Source organism: Phaethon lepturus, unplaced genomic scaffold (genome assembly GCF_000687285.1).
Source record: "Phaethon lepturus isolate BGI_N335 unplaced genomic scaffold, ASM68728v1 scaffold14887, whole genome shotgun sequence".
Classification (NCBI taxonomy): domain Eukaryota; kingdom Metazoa; phylum Chordata; class Aves; order Phaethontiformes; family Phaethontidae; genus Phaethon; species Phaethon lepturus.
The window spans coordinates 31952-53443 of NW_010552676.1; the positions used below are offsets into that span (position 1 = coordinate 31952).

At 42.7% G+C, this 21492-nt stretch overlaps 1 protein-coding gene across 1 annotated transcript in view; it reads right to left on the minus strand.

Annotated features, from left to right (window-relative positions):
- Positions 1-21218, minus strand: part of LOC104624034 (MAM domain-containing glycosylphosphatidylinositol anchor protein 2) — a gene marked incomplete at its 5' end in the record, with an annotated part of 53126 nt that extends 31908 nt beyond the window's left edge. The window contains one exon of the mRNA XM_010291293.1: positions 21070-21218. Within this exon, the coding sequence (XP_010289595.1) occupies positions 21070-21218 (149 nt within the window). The remainder of the gene's footprint in view (positions 1-21069) is intronic.
- Positions 21219-21492: the final 274 nt, after the last annotated feature.

A 21492-nucleotide genomic window follows, 5' to 3' on the forward strand; every position in this document is an offset into this window, starting at 1 on the left:
GCACGCCGGCGCGGGGCCGGGAGCGCTGACCCAGAGGTGCTGCAGCTCAGCGACCTACACCGTCTGCCCCGAGCAGCACCACCTGAGTGTCCACCCCGATGGCACCACCTTTTCCCTGTCGCAAGCATTAAAATGACCCACTTCGTAAGACATGATATTAATGAAATGTCCGACACAACTTGGTACGCAGCCTGGAACTGTGGAGAATTCCCCTCTTAGTGGTTTCCCAAGGCCACTATAGTACAAAGAGTTATTAAGGATAATAAAGATACTGAAAATACATGCCTTTATATTGTATCTTTAAAAGATCATCCCAGTGGAGCTCATGAAAAATTTCAGTTTGACAGATTCTGTTAGATTCCAGCTCTTTCACGGCTCTTTGTACTGAAGCACTGAGATCAACAAAACAGACGACGAAACCCGAGGTACAGGTTGTTTAACAGAAATTCAGCCTTTTCTCCTTCTGTTGTCTTTAGACACCCATGACTAAGAACACGCCACGGATACCTGCGTCACCCAGGTTTTGCCGTGTGAAGCAAACACCAGCACATGTTACAGCAACTCTTCCTCCTGTCCTCTGCTCTGCCCACCAGCAGCCTTCTTTTTATGCCACGTGCACCTCTCCTGCTCCCATCCCAAAGAAACCTTCCAGGCACTGCCGAAACCTCAGTGCTCAGGAGAAAAGTGACAAACGCTGTGTAAATGCTTGTCCAGAGAAGGGCAACGGAGCTGGTGAGGGGTCTGGAGCACAAGTCTGATGAGGAGCGGCTGAGGGAACTGGGGGTGTTCAGTCTGGAGAAGAGGAGGCTGAGGGGAGCCCTCATCGCTCTCTACAACTGCCTGAAAGGGGGTTGTGGTGAGGTGGGTGTTGGTCTCTTCTCCCAAGTAACTAGTGATAGGACAAGAGGAAATGGCCTCAAGTTGTGCCAGGGGAGGTTTAGATTGGATATTAGGAAAAATCTCTTTACTGAGAGGGTGGTCAGGCATTGGTACAGGCTGCCCAGGGAGGTGGTGGAGTCGCTATTCCTGGAAGTGTTCAAAAAACGTGTGGATGTGGCACTTCAGGACATGGTCTAGGGGACATGGTGGCGCTGGATTAATGGTTGGACTTGATGATCTTGAAGGTCCTTTCCAACCTAGTGTTTCTGTGATTCTGTGATACATCTAAAAATGCAAAAAGGCCAAGGTAAATGTGATTTTTTTTTTCTTTAAGAGAAATATTTTCATTCACAAACCCCTGCTTACATACTGAAAAAAGAAAAATTACTAGAAAAAGAAACTCCTGAGGAACTCCATTCTACCCTGTATTTCTGCCTATACCAAACTGGTAGGAGCTTAACTCACTGTATCTTTATAGACAGTGATTACAACAAGGCACCAAGTTAATTTCCTGGTACAATTTCTCAGAGGCTTTATAATGAATACTGAGGGTTTTACCTGACATAGATATTTGATTTTAAATGAAAATTATAAGCAGCAATTTATAGAATTCAAAAATGGGGAAGAAATTTATGTGCATCTAATTTGGCCCACAAACAGAAACCTAAGGTCTATGTATTTTTTTTTATTTTTCCCAAACAGCTACCCCACATCCTTAAGTGATGCTAATTCACTGGAACAGAAATTGCTCTGGAGACCTCACTGAGGCTGCTGGTCCTTCAAAAGGAAAATGCCTTGATTTTACTTCCACTGTAATTATTGCTGTTTGTTATTTGCAACGGATTTCCATTTTTTTAATTTTATTTTTTAAAAACCAAACTATCAAGTTGAATACAAGCAATCTTCACAAGGAAGATTAAAACCATTGACTATGCCCTAAAAGTGAGCTGTACCAAACATACCAAACATAATTTCATGACTGTGTCTCTCCCTCCCACAAAAACTGAGAATCGGAGAAACATAAAACTCTGGAGAAAATTACCTAATTTTCAAATTAAAATAAAAAAGAATAATTTTGAAATATACATCATTAGTGTTTTTTTAAGCCGTATGTTTTATGCCATTCATGTTGGTTGCCAATTACATTGGTAGGTACTGTATTTAAAAACTGTGCTTCCAGTTGTGTCAGCTAATACTGACTTTCTGGCAGTTGTTTGAAGTTTGCTAGTCTTCGCTTCCAGGTACTTCTGACTCCTGACAAGGGTCTACTGTAAAAATACTCCTTATTGCGCCTTGCCTTTGGATAAGTGAATACTGTAACAGAGACTTCAGGAAATATTTTTTTATAATTAATACTTGATGTTTGAAGTTTACAATTACCACAACTAGTCATGAATTTGTGTCAAATTCAGTCACTGCTTTGGATTATCACCCTTTTCTACAACCACCGAATCAAAAGCAATAAAGAAGATCCATTATTATATTCACCCTGAAAGAAAAACAGCTTGATTTTTCACAGAATCACTGAATCACCAAGGTTGGAAAGGACCTTCAAGATCATCAAGACCAACCATTAATCCAGCACCACCATGTTCCCTAAACCATGTCCTGAAGTGTCACATCCACACGTTTTTTGAACACTTCCAGAGATGGCGACTCCACCACCTCCCTGGGCAGCCTGTGCCAATTTCATTTCAGTATTATGCACCCTAAGCCCATGCTGGATATTGGTATTTCTCCATAGGAAGCAAGACACATCTTCTTGCCTTGCAATCAACACCAGCTCAGTTCAATTCTTATTTTACCATGGAAACCAGGAAAAAAAGCAAACATCTCAAAACTGACACTAGATTTGACACAAAACTTCCCCTTGCCCGATTTTTCAGCTCAGCCGTTGAACAAATAAATAAAGAAAATCAGTATCCGCACAGCTTTCACCACATTCAGCTTTCAACCTTCTCTTTCCGTTAGGAAAATAAGCCCCACGGTTGCGCTGGAGGCAAAGTGGCAGCTTGGAGGCATCACTCCGGGGGCCTGGGACTTCCCTGCCGGACTCCTGGGCACCACTGCGGAGCTGCCTCCCAAACCTGGTGTGAAACAGCAGCGGCACCCTTGGCTGACAAATATTAAACCCGTTGAAAATAAGGGTAGCAGTTGAGCTCGTTCACTTGCTGATGGGATAAATGAAAAAAAACGAAGGTCAGATCTATATGCAGTTGGAGAGCTAGCAACCAGCGACCAGCTGGAGGATCAAAGGTTTTCTAGCACAACATTTTTAAAGATCTGCATGATGCTGAGGCACTGAACACCAACACTGAAATGCCCAAGACACCCTAAAAATAGGATTTGGATTCCTACAATGCCTTAGGGCAGTTGAAGCTCCTCGCATGAAACTGGGGAAGCTCTGTGAAGCCAGACCCCGCGCAGGAGGCAGCCGAAGCTCTTGGTCACTCCCTGCTTGGCATTAAAGCACCGAGAACAACCCATCCACCTCTCCCCTTGCTCCTGCAGCGCTGCCTCTGTGCCTCCAGGGATCTGGGTGTCTCCGCCGCCTCCCTTGGGTGGGAAGGAGCCAAATCCACAGCGCTCGCTTCCTTGAAATCACCTGTACAGCCTCTCCCTTACATTCAGGCTGTGCTTTTTTAAATTAAAAAGTCAAGATTGATGCTTCAAAGAGAGAACAGACAAGCAAACACAACCGTAAAACACCTGCCTGTGTGTCAATTCATGTGTCCTGAGCTTTAAACTTAGTAAGAATCAGGATTTGCTTAAAAAAGAATTTTCGAAGGAGAAAAAAACCCTTATAATCAATGCCATTTGCCTTACAAAAATAAGGATGAAATACATTTTGGGAAATTTAATTAGACCAAGCTGAAACAACAGTTTCCCAACGGTTTGTGAATACCTGCAAAGCACTGAGGAAAAATCGTATTAGTTCCTGGAGCATTTATTAGCATTAGCATGTGCCTAACTTGTAATTAATTTAGCAGAGCATACCTACATTCAGTCAATCCAGAGCACTTAGAAGGCTTCACAAGGACTTGTTTTTTCGTGGTTACCTCTTTGTTCCCTAAAGCTAACAGAAAAGCAGAATCTATTTCCCTGACGTCAGGGAAAGGGGACTGTAGAAGCGTGGCAGCATTTTATTGCAGCAGGCTGAAACCATCTCCTCTGTGCTGTCAGTGAAAGGGTATTTATTCTTTGCCTGTTGTTGAGGAACACTATATTCTCTAAAAGACTTGACCATATAGATTTCTTGAGAAATTAATCCTATGGGATGATTAAGTACTGATTGCCTATATGCACAGTTATGTTTATAAAAACTAAACACATCCTTAGTCCATTGTACTTGGCCTATTGATTTCAACCATAAATTTCTTCATTGACTCAAAAAGGTGGACAACCATGTCTTTAATTAATGACAACTGAATGCAATGTAAATTAATCTATTGTATACTCCTATAAAGAATTTGGTGGTCTTTAAAGTAATTTCTTTACAATTTATAACAGCAACGACAATTGATTTTCCTTAATACAAATAAGAGTTTTCTTTAGCAGTTGTACAGGTAAAATAGCACTGTTAGTTCATGGGCAAACGCTGCTTCTATCGGCACACCACCGAGGGAGCACTGCCCTGGAGCCGTTGCCTTGTTTCTGCTGCAGAAATGCAGTGGCTGCTCTTCTTTGACAAGTTTGCCCGGCAATATCATCAGAGCTCTCTGAACCTAAACCCCGTCAAGTAGGTGGCTCCTGTGTCATCTTCATTTCAAGGGATAGTTACGGCCCTGAAATGACTCACCGTGACAAATATCTGTAATTCAGGCAAAAACAACAAGGCCAGCTGCAAAGCATGTTCTGCCACGTTCATCATCAGTTTATTTTCCACCGTGCATCACGGAATACTGCTCTTGATGACAGCTCTTTCCTTCTTTGATATTTTCACTCGCAATCAGTGGAACTGCCAAAACCTCACACTCGTTTCCGTGCTGAGCTGGTACCTGCTCTCTGCTCCCCTGCAAATGCCGGCCGCTGTCGAAGCAACAGGGACCAAGAGGTGAAACCCAGCCCGGAGCGAGCAGACCGTGAGGTTTGCTTGCTGGAGCCAGAGCCGCACCGCGGGCCAAAGTGCCCGGAGTGAGGCCAGACACCGCCACGGGGCTGGAGACGTTTGCTGGAGGAGCACGCGGCCACCCCTCCGCCGGGCAGGACCTGCCCCTGCTGTCATCAGCACCTTCACTGGGAGACGAGGCGCATGGAAACGGCAGCTCCGCGATAAGCCTCTTCTTCCCCTCTTCTCTGCTGGAAAACAGAGTGTCTAAAGTACATTTAACAGTGGGCACAATCTCTTTCAATCAGCTAAATTCTAATCCATGAGAACAATCGCAGTCACGTAATCGACGCTCTACATTCTATATTTGCTCCTACGATTCGTTTTACTTATTTGGTGTTTACCATATTGTGTAATTGGTTTTATCTGGTACACACAAAAGCATAAAAAAAATTTCTCTCTTTTTTTCTTTAGTAAGAAACTAAAAGTCTCTGAGTCTTTAGTAATTAGGAGCTTGGAGTCCAAAGATGCAGAATGTTTATAGACGCAGTTTTTATGGGCTACAAATTGATGGGTAACTGGTTCACATGTCAGAACCGTCTGTCCATGATCCAAATTTACGGTCTGATATTTGAAGAAGAAAGAGACAGAAACAATTTAAGGAAAGCTGGTATGTGAAAGCTGGAAGTTAGATAATCCAATAGTTAAGTCCTCTTTAAATATGTATTACATCTCCAGTTTTAAAGGCAGGGTGGAAAACAGTAAGCCAAGAAAAAAGAGAGGTCATTTTTATCAGACTAAAATCAAAATACAGCACAAATATCTGCTAAAAACCTGAAGATAAAATACACTGCCTTCTGTTTTTCCACACGAATGATGATAAAAACATTTTTTAAGATATGAATTAGAACACCTCAGTCCATTTGCTAAGTAAACTGTAATTTAGGATATTTAATAGCTGGAAGTTTGTTGCTGTTTCTTTACTTTAAACAACCTTACACACAGGGACAAAGAGGCTTTATAATAGGTATGACCTCCTTTAATCGGAAAGTCAGTAACATTTATCTCCATTCACTTTTTCCTTTGTGAAGAATTTTAAGCATACCTGTACCTGCATGGGTACGAGAACTGTGCTATGGGCAGAAAATTATATACTCCATTTTGCAGCCAGTGACCACGCAACCTTCACAGAAATCCCTTTCACAGGCACATAGTATGTATTTGAATATGTCTGACCTTGTAATGAAAACAGACGTTAAAAATACAATAAAGCTAAATGGGAGGAGAAGGAAGCGTACAGAGAGGTGACCTGCTCCGAGCTGCTGGAAGAGACTTTCTCATTATCAATTGACTGGGACCACAGACATCTGGAGACTGAAAATAAAGGAAAGGTAGGAACTTTAATCTTTCAAATAACAAGCTTGAACAAGATACTCTCTGGTTTACAGGTACCAGTTGACTTTTTATTACTTCTCTAAAGCGGAGCCATTTGTTTTCTAGGTCACGGTGGCTGCACCACTGCCGGCGGGGCAGGGAATGGGGCTATCGCCTGCTGAGGAGCAGAGCAGCCACCACCGAGATCGGAGCTGCAGACCCTTCGTGTCTGCTCTGGTAAAGTCTCACTTTTTTCATTTGCTTTCATCCTGCTGACAGTAAATATCACAGAGCTGGAGGCACTCGCTCATCGCTGCTCGCATGTTTTGTGCAACACGGGACTCAGTAACTGTTATCATTTATAAAAGACTACCTGAATCTGTCTTTGGTGAAAAACAACTTATGGGACAGAAACACCTCCACGTGATGCCCAGACGGCACCAGAACTGTTCTGAGCAGTGGCAGGCTGCTGGCATGGAGCTGCCCCCGGAGCTGCCCGTGAAGCCGCTGCTGCCACCCACTCAGGAGCTGCTATGGAAAAGCACAGAAACACCCACAGCCTCCCAGTCAAAACTGAGCACGTGCTCAGCGAAGCAAGAGCCTGAAAGTGAGGTCCAAAAGTTGGCTTGTTCAGGGTGGATAGACTTTCAGGAGTGTAGAAACACTCTGAGTGACGTTTGGGACCATTTTTGTATGCCGTGAAGCCGCTGCTGCCACCCACTCAGGAGCTGCTATGGAAAAGCACAGAAACACCCACAGCCTCCCAGTCAAAACTGAGCACGTGCTCAGCGAAGCAAGAGCCTGAAAGTGAGGTCCAAAAGTTGGCTTGTTCAGGGTGGATAGACTTTCAGGAGTGTAGAAACACTCTGAGTGACGTTTGGGACCATTTTTGTATGCACTCGGAAAACATGTAAGAAAACGTCAAGGCCACCCAATATGTAGGGTTTCATGGCCTTTTAGCACAAAATACGGAATTTGCCTATGTTCCTAACCTGATGCATGCTATGCTATACAAGTTTGCTAATTTACTTCATGAGCTTCAGGCTCCCCCCATGACTGAACTCCACTTTATCATTGAACATTTAATGAAATCAACTACGGGAGTCTTGGCCACCTCCAAAGGCTGACCAGGGGACACATACAAGGTTGCTTTGAAATACAAAAAATCAGAAGAATCTGGGTCACTAATACCAAAGCCAATCCAAAGCTGAGATACAGTAATGTCAGAATATTCTTTGGAGAGCTATTAATGAGACAGAAAAATGCTCACTTTGTGCCGATAACGTCTTGGCAGACCTCAGCACCTTCAGAAGCAAGTAGAGGGTGACCACATCTATGCAGTCACCATGATGAAAGACACACAAGGTTGTCCTCATCCTTCACTTTGAGTGCTGCACAGGATAGTTACAAATGAAGGGCTGTGTGCAACAGTGACCCTGAGAAATGGAAATTCCCTGTACTCTACACTACTTTTTCCATAAACGCTACACGCAGGAGGATTTATAGTCTCCTGAGTTACACTGCCACACAAAACAGGTGTTCTGATGGTGTCACACACGTCGATTTTATTGCTGATTATTTTGAATGCATCCTCACTCCATGATTTAAACCAAAAAAGTGAATACCAGTCTGCCATTAATGATAGATGAAGTCTTGTACCCATCAGCTAACTCTACACACAGTGCCAGAAGGCTCTTACAGATCTGCACCTCACGCTGACCAGATTCCCCACTGACACGTCAGGGCTGGCAGTTGCTTGCTCCCAGACCCTGCAACGGCATCCCCAATGCCACCTTCCTTTCCCCGTGGTTGAGGTCTGTTCTGCTTCAGGATCAAAGCTCAACTGAGCACTACAGTAAAGCTAATATTTTCTCATTATCATATTGATGTTTAATATCTACTGTCTGTCTGGGCTATTGTTTGATCTGGAACTCTTGAAACAAAGTTACCTACAGTTTGAATAAAAATGCGAACACTACTAAGAAGACAAGTATAAAAACCTTTTTAAAAATAATCATCTTTCTTCTTTGGAACTTGGTAATAAAAATGCACTCAGGGCTGTAATATACGGCCTTGATCTATCCATAGCATGATGAGGATCTTCATCACTACCATCACCGACGAAGTCCTAACCCCGTTAGGTTCTACCATGCCATGTTTGGCTTGACCCACTGGAGATGCATCGTCTCTGTTCTCATTTTAATGGGAACAGTGGAAACACCCATTGACTGAAAGGAGGTGATAGGATTTTGCCCTTGGCAAGGGTCACAATGAGCATTTCTGTAATGCGTGGACTCAGATCAGTCACAACCTTGAATGTGATGACACTGCATTCAAGTCAGTATCTTTTTTTCTTCATCCTTAAAGACAAGCTAAAATGTGATATAAACCAAGAAAATCCATTTTAAGACTTAAAAATTGTCTGGCTCCCAGATGAAATCACTAAGTCTATGGGGTTAAACAGGAGCTGCAGTGTTCCCAGCCCCAGCGGTGCAGGTTGTCCTGCTTTTTTGCTACTGCTAGACATCTACCAAAAGAGTTTTTCAATTTGCAATCCCCGTTTTCTTAGGCATTCATAAAAGGCAGGTTAATTATTAACCTACGTTCAGGCTAGGTTTCTGAGAAAGTTTTCTCACTCCTCCTCAGCGACATCTCAAATTCGAAGTTCAGGTCCTGGGAAAGCCGGCCGGCGCGGACTCTCTCACTTCAAAGCACAGGACAGAGCCGTGCCGCGGGCGCGCTGGGCACTGCCAGCACGGGCACTGCCAACAGCACGATGTGGTTTCGCCTGTTAAGCGGCAGGTTTATCTGCAACAGGCAGACCATTATTTTTATCAGGGCAACAAGTGATATAATTATCGAAGTGGCATCAAGACTCAGTTCCTAAGTTTAAATTAAATACTTTGTGCTTATACCAACAACTACATTTCCATGATCAAAAAACCATCTTTCCCAAGATATGTTTCATATTTCAGTAGCAACGACCTAGTGAGTATCCCACAACCCTAGAACCTTCTCCGGATGGATCTTGAACGACAGATAGGGCACTCCTGTCCCTAGTGAACTAACTCATTTTCGGGTGATTTCTAAAATCTATTTACGAATGACCATATTTTTTCATATAAAATAATTACATAGTGACAAATTAATGACTGTAACTGCAATCAAGATGACAAACCCAACCCTTTTAAGTACGGCACGCTGGAGCTGCGCTACTTAGTCAATACTGTGAACAAGTGAGGTTGTCTGGGTAAATGAACTGGAAAAACAAGGCTGCATTTTAAGCAACCTACATGAGTCTCTGCATAAATAGATCAACCAGTAATAATGCAGCAAGACAAGCACATGATGGAAAAGTGCATTTCTGAGGAAAGTGAACATACTGATTTTGCTTAACTTTTTAAGTGAGAATGAATTTTTGCCAATAAATAACATCTCAACTGTCAAATATGAATGTTTAAACACAACATTTCTTAAATACTTAAGACAATTGCTGCATGAGAGGAAAGGAAATAGCTACTAGATGTTTAATGAAGTTCTCAAAATGTAAATGTGATGTTTTAAATCAGCTCAAAACCATATTGCAGTAGGGTGCTCATTTGCTTATTGAAAGGCAATATGGTTTGTATTCAATTTAAACATATGTATGTTTTAAGGAATAAAGAATTCTCTAACAGCAAAAGAATAGACGAAGCAGTTGTCTTTAGGGTCAAATAACTCTCATCACAATAATTTATAATTTTTGAAATGTACACTATTTGATGAAAGCACTTACTTAGTATATACATTGTCTAGTATGTTCTGATTTAGCTACAAACATCCCTCACCTAGAAGCAAGGAAAATCTGTGTCTAAGGAATTGCCAACCTAATTGCGTTATTAAAAAAAGGATAATTCTCATTTACCATCTCTTCTCTCCAAACTGCAACTAAAATTTGCACAGGATTTTTAAAATCAAATAAATCCTTCCTTGCCTCAGTTGAATGAATGGAGACAGTACATTACTGTGGAGCAGAAACAGTAATTGAGCAACACAGAGCAACACAGTATTGACTTTAGTTTTGCAATAGCACTGCTTTTTTTTTTTGTAAAATACATTTTTTTACAATTATTTTCTTCTTAAATTACATATACCCATTTTCATGAGGATAGAATTTATGGCGAGAGACACTGACATCATGCCCAGTAAAAAACACCTGTGTCTAGAAGACATCTGGGATTCCTAATCTATCATCTTAAGACTGATACAAAGGTAATAGCTGGTTTTCCAGAAATCTGGAGGCAGGAGCCAAGGTAACGGCCCAGCAAGAGGAAGCCCTGGTCTGCAGAGTTCCTAGCGCTGGCGTCTGTCCTGCACCGGGTGTCCCTTACACAGTTATTAAAGCTGCTCCTGGGGAGTAATGTTGGTGAAGCCTCAGCTTTGATCATCGGTCGGTAGGTAACTAATCTCATTTTTATTTTTTACAGCTAAAGATCTGCAGTGCTTATTTTGTAAATGCACCTATTAACAGTGCTTGGGAAAATCCAGGCAGACCTCAAACAGATTTAATAGTTTTGAGTTCATGCACCGTCTAGATGTGCAGATACTTACTCAATTTACTCAACTCAATTCAAGTGGCCCTAGAAACAGGTCAGGAAGCTCAGAAGATACATATTCCCTTTACAGGTTGCCAGAATTGCTCATCGCAGTGCAGGGAGGAGATGCTGAGAAATAGGACAGCTTTATTTGCCACCCAAGAGCACTTTCATTTGTTACCAAAGACCAGAAATACAGTGAATACCCAATACTTGGCCAACAGAAAAAACACTAATTGGCCTTTTTTCAATGAAAAGTATTGCGCAGCGAAACTCCATGTTCTTGTTTGAGTTTGGTGAAGACCATTGCCTTCCTTGGAGTCTAAGCTCTTTTGCCATGCTCTTTAACATTTCTACCAAGAGCTGCTGCTGCCATCCCGTCCCCTGGCTGCAGGGCTGAACTGGAAGATAACCTGCCCAGGAGACCAGATGCAAAGCCTACAGAAATGGAGAGATGTCTCAAGAGGGTGGTGAGGGGACACTTCAGAAAAAGGTCCAGCATGAGGGTGACAGCATCTGCTCTCATGACATGGGACGTCCAGATTTCAGGTGAAGTGTCCCTGAGTGTGAATCTTGATGCTGCCTTTAAATACACAGAGGTAAAATCCCTTCCCCAAAGTGAGCCCTGCTAGCAGTGCATATTTCTGACCTTGCCCTATGTTTCAGTTTTATAAAATTAACTCAGAGGAATGCTGTGAAAATAAGTTCATTACAGCCCATGAAATAAAGCATGGACGTATCCTACTGACATGGGAAGAATGCAGCAAATCTGTCTTTAGAACAGGTCTTGAACATGGCAGAGCAAAGAAGATGTAAGGACACATATGGAACAGTCACAGAGAAGGAGCTGAAGCTCATCTAGCGAGTGACTTTTATTCAGTTGGTCAAACAGCTTTCTTCTGGCACTATCAAATTTTTGGACAGAAGATGGTGTCAGCAATAGTGTTCTTCAAGCTACTTCTGTGTGCATGAATGCTGGGTGCTAGAGGAGATGCTCACTTGCCATGCAAGGGGCAGTGGCAGCAGTGAACGCACTGACATGGGATGATACAAAGATCAAAAGTGCAAATAGTCCAAAGGGAATTTGGGGGAGAATGTTATGTGACAAGACACAAAATATCTCAGTTGAGGAACAGCCTTCGCCTCAGACACCTTCCACCTCCATTCCCCTTTGGGTTGCACCTCTCCTTCAGCACCCATCTGGGTGCTCTTCAAGAGTCAATAAACTCTTGGGATTGTGATGGACTGATATGCAGTTTCTGTCTTAAACATTTCACGGTTCCGAGGAACCCACACCTCTCTTGGTACAATGGCTCGAACACGTCTTGGTACAGAGTAAACCCCAGAGAAGAACGAGATAACAGTTCCCGCAGAGCAGAGATACAGCGAGAAGAGACACCACGGCCTGCAGATGTGCCATTGCCTGTTGCATATGCATGAAGTTTCCTGGGATCAGATGGAGACTATGGAACTCGGACTGTGTAAGAATGACACCGTCAGAAGTGAAAGTGGGGACCCCCACCACCAAGGAACATCAAGAGGACCAACGGGATGCCACTGGATCCACGGGTGGTGATATCTTCTTTGCTGTCTTTCTCTGTCTCTCTCCCCGCCTCCTCCTCTCTTTGTCGAAGTGTAAAAGACTTGTTGCACAGGACTTGCTTGTTTAGTTGAATTGTTTAGTTAGAGTAGTTGCCTTTGAGTCATTTATGTAACCTCATGCCTTGCATTTTGTATTATTAAATTGTTAAATTGGTTGGCTGGTGGTGTTTCACCTTAATTCAGTCCAGGGGGATCACGAACTTGGTCGTTGGCCCCACGGGGAAGGAGGTTGTCCTGAATGACTCCTTTCGGGCCGCGACAGGGATAATGGACCTAGACCTTGAGCAAGTGCAGCTATTGCTAAGTTTTATCCTGATATCCTAACATATTTTAACAGGGTACCTGGAATATACTATGCAATTTATTTATGATTCCTAGGCATCGATGCTGCTCTGAAATTATCTTCAATAAAGAGGATGCATCCTTCATCAGGATTAAGTTTCTGTAATGCCCGAAGGCCTTTTCAAATATTTATTTATGCTATATTTTATTATGTCAAAAAGCATGCTGCATGCCAGACACACAACTCTTTTTAGTCAGGCATTTGCCTAAGGACACATGCTGTAATTTTCATGTAGACCTTCAATTTTCAAAGTTTCATTGTTCTGTTTCTCTGTTAGTTTTCATTTTTGTATATCCTTTAATATTTCTTAACAACTGTATGACATCATATGAAATCAACCCTAACAAGAAAACCGTTGCTGTCACTTACAGATTTTTTTAAACAGTCTTGCATTGCAGTGATTGATATAAAGAATAAAGCAGAGTAATGGAAAATATTTCTAGGCAATCATGTTTTTCATTTTAAAACTGGATCTGATCAGCGTCAAAATCCTGACAGCCTGCTGTTTGCATTTATTGGACAGCTACACAGCAGCAGGGTGAAAAAGCAGTCATGTAAACACACATCCCATCTTATCTGCTCTTCTGCTGTTTGTACTGGAAGTGGAGCACGTTTTCATCAAGGGCCCAGCTTCTGCTGGAGGGGTGCCCACACAGGGCTCGACAATTTAAAGGCAAGCGCATCCTTGTTTGGATGGGGCAGATGATTCGTGCAATTCAGCCACTCCACCTGAGGCTCTGGCTGCAGCACACAAAGCTGCAGCCCACAAGGGTTAAAATGTAGTAAAAAGCAAATAACTTCTTTACTAAAACAAATTCCTCCAGCTTGAGTAATTTCTCTCCCTAAATTGCTCTTCAGTTCACTCCATTTTCTCCTGCGTCCTTCCTTGAAGTTTGACTGATACGCTGCATTTGTCAGCAGTAACCAATTCAGGTTGCAGAGTTTTCTGCGGAGACAGAGTAAGTGAAAGTTGAGTGTGACCACCATGTACAGGCTGAGGCTACAGCACGGGACTTGCTCTTGGCAATGCTGGGTGAGAGCATACGCTCCTGAGTACAAATAAGTCTGTATTTTTTTACTGAAGGGAAATGTGCAATGAAAGCCTCAGGTTATGCCAACATCACTGCTTCCAGCACAAGAGCTCCTCCCCGTGCAGGATCTGTCCTTTAGGGAATTATTACTTTGCCATTGTTTGCAAAAGTCAAGACAGAGACTCTGGCTCCTGCAACGTAGATATATACATGTATAGACATCCTGAAGAGCAAGATCAGATATTGCCCCAAAATGCAAGGTATCCCAGGAAGGGGTTCCACAGAGCTTACTGTGAAGCTACAGAATTCATACATGGTCCATGTTTTTTCTCCTTCTGATTAATGTGATCCTACTCTTCAATTTTTTTCCATAATTATATCTTTCTTTTTGACCAGTCCACATGCCTTCACAACACTGGTGGGACCCTCCTTGCCTGCTGCACCTCTGTTTCCCATCAGATCTGACCAAAACGAAGAGCTGGGTTCAGAAATCACAGGCAGTAAATTCAGAATGTTCTCGTGTGTCTTGTTTCCTTAAGAAATACGAATTAGGTATTAAAATTAGTAATGAAATAGCAGCAGTTTATGCTTATATAACGAAAATCAAACCAAGGAAGTCCCAGCAGGCAGTAATTGCTTGGATCAATGAATATGTTAAATTTTGCCTGTAAGGTTTTGTTTTTTTTTGTGAAGAAAGGGAATTTAGTTTTATGGTCCACATGTCGTGGTAATGTGAATGGGCACAGCTCAGTCTGGGATGTTTTCTGTTTAAATCTCTAGCAAATACAGCCCACTACCTCCAAAACAAGTGAACTGGTTACTCTGGAGGCACAAAGCTCGACTCCCTGACAAGGGAGTGTGGTTACAGTCAGGAGCATCTTTGGTAACCTAGATACCATGGGGTCAAAGTCAGAACGTCAGGACCCAACAGAAAAGGCTGTATTTATGTGTGTAACTTTTACCTCTGGATTTGTTAAGATGTAATCAGTAGAGATTTTTTTCAGAATTATACATAAGCATTTGCCTAATCTATCCAAAGACTGGGAGATGTAACTGTTTTTAAATGGCAATTAAAAGTATTTGGTACAAATCTCAAATGACAGCCCTCAGCTCACTGTTTTGAAAGTCAAGCCTCAGTCTTGTGAAGAGTAAGCATAGAAGGTATCAGTATTGCAAACTGAAAATTGTAAAACAGCCATTGCTTCTCTAATTCAATTTACCAAACCCAAGAAAATCAATAATAAACTTGCCTTTGCATGTTGCACTCATTTTTTTTGCCAAACTCTCTCCGTCTCATTTCACAAGTGCAGACATAACAGGAAAAAAGCAAAGCCTTGTTTAGACTCCCAAAAGAAATGCACACTGTGAAGTCTTTGGGACAGCTTATATCCCTCTGTAGTCTGTAGAAGAAGGCTTAAGTTCTTTCACGGAAACAAAATTAGAAATATTCCAATAGTCATGTGAATTTTCAACTCTCTCACTTCCTCCACTGAAATTAATTCTACAGATGTAATTATCTTTGAATGGTTCCGAATGCAATTTTTGTACGCATGTTGATATATAGCTATTGTACATGTTCATAGAATGAAATCAAAATGAAAATACCCAGCTTGCAAACATCTTTGCAGTATGTTGTGTGACGACAGTAACGTGATCCTGATAGAAGGAACATCTGGAGAACTACTACCCATCAGGTGGAGGCCTTGAGTGTGCTAAAAGAAATAAATTTCTCATAACTGACTTTCATTCTAAATACAGTACTTTGGTAAATAAAGATTTCCATTGATCTATTTCCATTTTTACTCTATAGGCAGAAAAATTACACTTTCCTGTTCTTGTGATTCCCTCTTCATCTGATGGGACCTTCCCTCTCCCTTTTGGATTTCCTTGGCTTCCCTGACACGTCACTAAACCAAGCTCCACTTTTTTCTCAAATAACTTTCCCAGCATTTGCTGTGCCAGTTTCTTGCAGCTTCTCTTTAACCAATGCTTAAAATGCCAGACAAGTTTCTCCTGAGTCCTGCTTCCCTACCATTAAATTATCCTCTTGTGCCTGAGAGATGCCTTTATTTTAACTCTAGTGACAAGGTAGGTGACAAGAAGCAGGATCTGACAGAAATGTGTAACACTTCTGGTGATTCATACAGGGCGGAGTCTGGAAGCTCTGTTCCAGGAATACTAAGAAAATTAAAGCAAGTCCCAGAGAAAGAGGACCAGAGAGAGAGATGGTCCCACAGAGGCAACAGGCCATGCAATGGTCTGGGTTATTGAGCACCACCAGCGGAAGGTGGACTCTGAGCCCAAGCTCACCGCGGACACATGCCTGTGTGTCTGAGAGCTGTACTCACAGAACGCCAACGTGCAAAGTTCGTCTATTTTTAATATAGCACCATCCCTTTTGGTCACTGCAGCAGACAATGTGGGCCCTTCAGGGGTCTAGGAGGTAACTGGACTTGCTCTGCCAGGTAAAGGCTGTGTACTTGCTGCATGGACATGGACCTGCTGAAGAAGCTGTAGAACCCCTCCATGACTGGGTCGGGATTGCTGAGGTTAATTAACTTCATTTGTTCTTTCTCTGTTTTCAGACCCGTATCTTGAAGGATGAAATATATTGCCTCATTCTCTACCAACAGGAGATCGTAGCCTCTTACCTATTCCTCTTGACTATACCCTGCTCTTGCTGTATCCCTAACTTCCAACTTACTCTGCCATACAAGACTGCAGTAATCATAAATGAGCATCTCAAATGGACCTTAATTTAGGCTCCATGCACCTCCTATTTTCCTGCTCAGATCTGTACTGAAATTCCCCCTTCAGCAGTGAGAAAATCGCTACTGATGCTCTGAGGTAGTAGAACAAAGTGCTGTCCCTGGATCAGGAGCATGTCCTCCTCTCATTGCCAATCTGGAAAAAGCTCACCAAAACTGGGTGGAAAATGGATGGGCTCAATTCTTTCTTTCCCATCTTTGGCACATGGAACTTGGAGGGCAAATGTGCTTGCAAGTGCCCAGACGTACCAGGATAGTTGTCTGCCACCTTCATGCTTCGTAAAGTTGGTCAACATACAGCAGAATGTACGGTAGTGAAAGGAATGCTTTAATCTTTGCTTATTTTGGCTCTGGTGGCCCAAGAGGAGAAGATATTATATACATTGTGGTATTTCTCTGACACCTTCTGAATCTTTCTTTATGTCAAAGGTTGGCAGCAGGACTGGCCGTAGACTGAATCCTTTGCTCTCAAGGGCTTCTCTCCTTTTGGGAAAGGGACCAATCACTTCAATTTCCCTTCACCATGACAAAATTGTCTAGACTGGTCTTTCAAGAACTGCAAATCAGACCAGGTTCCTTGCTATTATCTCTCATCAACTAAATGTTTTTTTTTCTAAGCAAACAAGCCAAAAATTCCCATGAAGAGAAGACCACATCTGTAACAACTACTTGGAGGGACAGGGCCTGAATGAATACTGCAGAGCTGTGCCGTCTCCTTAAGACATGCTTGAGGGCTCTGAGCACTATCAGCACATGAACACAGGTCTTACACTCACGCAACAAGTAAACTCTATGGCCGTTTAGTCAGTGCCTCATTTTTTAAAACAATTATTTGTCACTGTTCAATCAAAGAGGAGCACAGCCATGCGCACTGCTCGGTGGCTAGATGCTCCCTAACAGCAGGCTTGGCAGATACTGCAACTCAGCATCCTCAAAGCTGATTAAAACCCAGCACTAGGAAGCCACTGTCCATGGGCTACGTCAACCAGAAATGCAGACGAGCCTGCGCTTGTTAAAACAAATGTTAAGCACCGAGTGAATCCCCCAAAGGCAAAACCAGGAGTGTCTGGGCTTATCAGAAAGCAAAGTGCTCTAAATAATTCCTGTTCCTCCCTGATTCTCCCAGGAGGGAGCATCTGCCACACAGTACCATGTCAGCAGGACAAGCTCGACTGAGCAAACTTCTGCTCACCATCAGCGTGCTATATGGGCAGTTTGTAGCTTTAAATATAGGGGTGGGGGGAGACCTGTACAATGGTCTTAAAAAAAGACATATAGATGACATGCATATAAATGCAGTGATTCTTACAGATTTTCAATTCACTTCTTAAATTGATTGGTTTTGCTCTTAAAACATGTATTTTCACTGTTAGAAAGCAACCACAGAATCCTGAAGGTCCCAATAGCACAACAGCTGCTCCCGGCATCCGCGGTGAGGTAGCTCGCACCTCTTGCTCGTACCTCTACCTAAAGAGGACTGAATTATCTTCACTGCTTACATCCCCCTCAGCACAGCAGGCTGCTTGGCTTCAGCGTCTCTGTTCTACCTGTTTTCTGCCTGCACTACACCTCTGGCACTCGACATTTCTCTCCAGCTTTCTATTACCAGCCTCCTTTGCCCTGCAAAAGTTTCATTATTATTTCATTCACATCCTTTGCGTTGCTTTCCACAGCCACCTGGCAAATGCAAAACCGGAATGAAACCACTCGGCGTCTCATAAGAAATCCTAGTTTTTATAAAATGACGTTACAAATATTGTCAATACTATGGACTTCAACAATTCCACAGAAAATCCAGCAAGTGCAAACCTGCCATCAACTAAAAATTCCCAAAATGCTGCCTGGATTCTGTCTCAACTGAAGCAGCAGCATACAGGTTGGGTACAGAGGAAGCGATGCTTGAGCTCTGATTTAGCATTCTTAATACGAAGGCAATTTACTGATCAGATAAAGGTAACGGTGTTAATCGAATCACAGGCAGATACCGACACACGGAGCCGCTACGCGGGCCCCTGGCAGTGGTTTGCGATGCGCTGGGAGATTAAAACACAGATTAAGAGCCGTCATTTTTTACGGGAGCAGCATGCTGGGCTGCTCTCGCGCAGACCCTCCCGCCCTGTCGCCCCGGTGAACCTTGCACAGCCCTGAGCTGTGTTTTCCACCGCTCCCAAAGGACGCTCATCCCCACTATTACTGTTAAATAAAAACAAGAGCAAAACCCAGAAAAAAATACATTGCTAAGTCAAATAAATTATCTAAACGCAAACAGTTCAGAGGGGAACTTGGCGGTAGCCAGTACCGGTAGGTGTCAAAAAAAAAAAAAAAAAAAAAAAAAGGAAGTTTAGTTATCACCCTTGTTTCAGGGCGAATTACTGTGATGATGGACGAGTGTTTCTGGACAGCTCGCCGGGTTCTAAATCACCTGAGTTTTAAATGTGGCTCCAGATGGACGAAAGGAAAATATTTTGGATAGCCTGACAGAGAGTTGTTGTCAAGGAAATCAGAGTAAAGTAACTCTCGATAATTATATAAATAGATAATTAAAAGTAAATTAAAATGAAATGGAAAAAAAAAAGCTAAAACCCCATTAATTTCATTATATATTCTTTTACTTCAGCAAATTCTTTTTTTTAATTTAATAATTCCTCTCGGGTACTGGGAATAATGGAACTGATTTGTGCTCAATGATGCAAACAGTTGCATAAACATGTATTAAAAGTCACCGATTTTCATTTCAAAGTCATTAGGTGCAGGCAGAGAAAAACTCTGAGTGTAGGAGAGCCAGTACCCCCAGGTATCAAAGCTGTTCCCTGGACGTGTCCCAGTCAACTCCACAACTAGCACAGAAGTTACACAAGCAAAACCCCATCCACTCAGCACAAATAACATGCTCAAATCGTGTACTTATTTTGCAGCTTGCAAAGCTCATCTCAGTAGGAGATCTGTGGGATAGCAAAATACTTTCTGCACTCGCCTTTCCAAACATGTGTGTCTTCAGGAATCTCTTTTAATCCCCAATCTGTTTCTCCCTGCACAAACTATTATTTCAGGCATTGAATAACCAAACGTGTACTTTCTAAATCAATCAATTGTGGTATTATTTAAAGAAAAGCAAGCTCAGCGGGAGAGCATAAAACAAGACCGAAACAGCATCAGGCCGATTCTCCCAAGTAAGCAGCAAAACGTCTGCATTCGATCACAGCAGGTCCAGGCTGGGAGCAGGAGCTGGGGGCCTGTGCCCACGAGCCAGGGTGGTGGGAGCCCTGCGGCGCCGACCGGGCACGGCACGGCACAACTCGGCACAGCGTGGCACAGCACGGCACAGCCGCCTCTGCCAGCGCACACCTCAGCCAGACCAAGGCTGGCAGCCCAACTGGTAAGATACGGCTTGGAGGTGGACGTGGTGGCCACAGAGGTGTTCATAGCACGGAGCATTATTTTCAAACCGTGTATTTTTCCTTCAGAAAGCCTAGCAATGCCAAAGCCGAAGCTGTCGGTAGAGTCAATCTCTACTACACTTGTAGTGTTTGGCATGGACAGACTCTAAACAAGATTGGGAACAAGTCCTGTGGCACAAAAATTTTCTGCCTTTAAGAACACAAAATTGTGAGATTTTCTATGGACTTAGCTGTAGGAGGATCACTTTGCTCTGCGAAGAGGAGTAAGCAGAGGTGTTGCCATTTAACGAGAGTTTAAGCAACGCACAGAGTGGTTCTTTCACTTTAATTGACTATTAAAACTCAAGCTTTTTAGCAATAACCTTCAAAGACGACAGATGATATTTTTCTTGTTAAAGGGTAAATTAATGGGGATGACTATGTTAATTTAACAATTCCTCTGCAAGTGGGTTAGTCCCACACTTCCTTAACAGTGCCAATTCCCATTGAAAAGTTCACAGTAGATCAATGAAGGTGCAAGCATGATCGGCTTTAATGTGGTCAAGAAAGACGTCTTGGTTCTCAAAGTCCACATGTTTCCATAGGAAAGCTACAGCTATCCCTATATTTATCCGTTTACATGGAAGATCTAATAAGAGATATGTAGACGCACAGAGAAATAAAAAGTTTAATTTCACTGCACGTTTCTTTCATGTAATCTTTCTAGCATATCTTGAGCCACAGCCTCTACAAACTCTCTGACAAACAGCTCTTTAATCTCTGCGTTTCACACTGCAAATGTGCAAATTAGTTTTCAGGATCTGCAAGTGGCAGAGGAATATTTCTGCAAGATGGTAGCAAATCTTCCAGAAGGAGGAGAAACAACTCTGACGCATAGAAGATGAAAAGAGGGAGGAAAAAAGGAAGTAAAAGAAGCAAAGTAAAATAAGTTTTAAAATAAAATTTAATTTAATTTAATTTAATTTGAAAAAATAAAATAAAGGCCTGGCAGTCCTCACAGAGGTCATAAGACTCAAAAGGCACATCCTACATGAATGAATTTCTTTGCTCACCTGCCTAATCCCTAAGCGATAGGCAAGGATGCGGTCCACAGCGTCGGGGTTCATCTGTGTCCACTGCAGACTGTAGGAGTAGACGCGAGGTCTGTTCTGCCACAGAGGGTTGTAGGTGTCATAGTAGAACTCAGGAGCGTAGGCTTTGCCTGTAGGAGATGGGAACAAAAACGGGGAAGACAAAGAAGCCAGAGACTGATCAGGCAGCCAGCCAGTTTTGGAACCAAGTGTTGAGATCCAGCCTGCAACCACCCTCTCCCTCCGTGTTTTGAGTAATTTTGTTAAATATCTTCTTCCAGAAACACATCTTGGAATTACTTGCCTCCATCCACTTTTTTTAAAGGATTCATGGTAATGGTTTGCCTTTATCGTTTAACTCACTCCTCAGTGGTGTCCGTGACCCAGGTGTGGGCATGGGAGGGG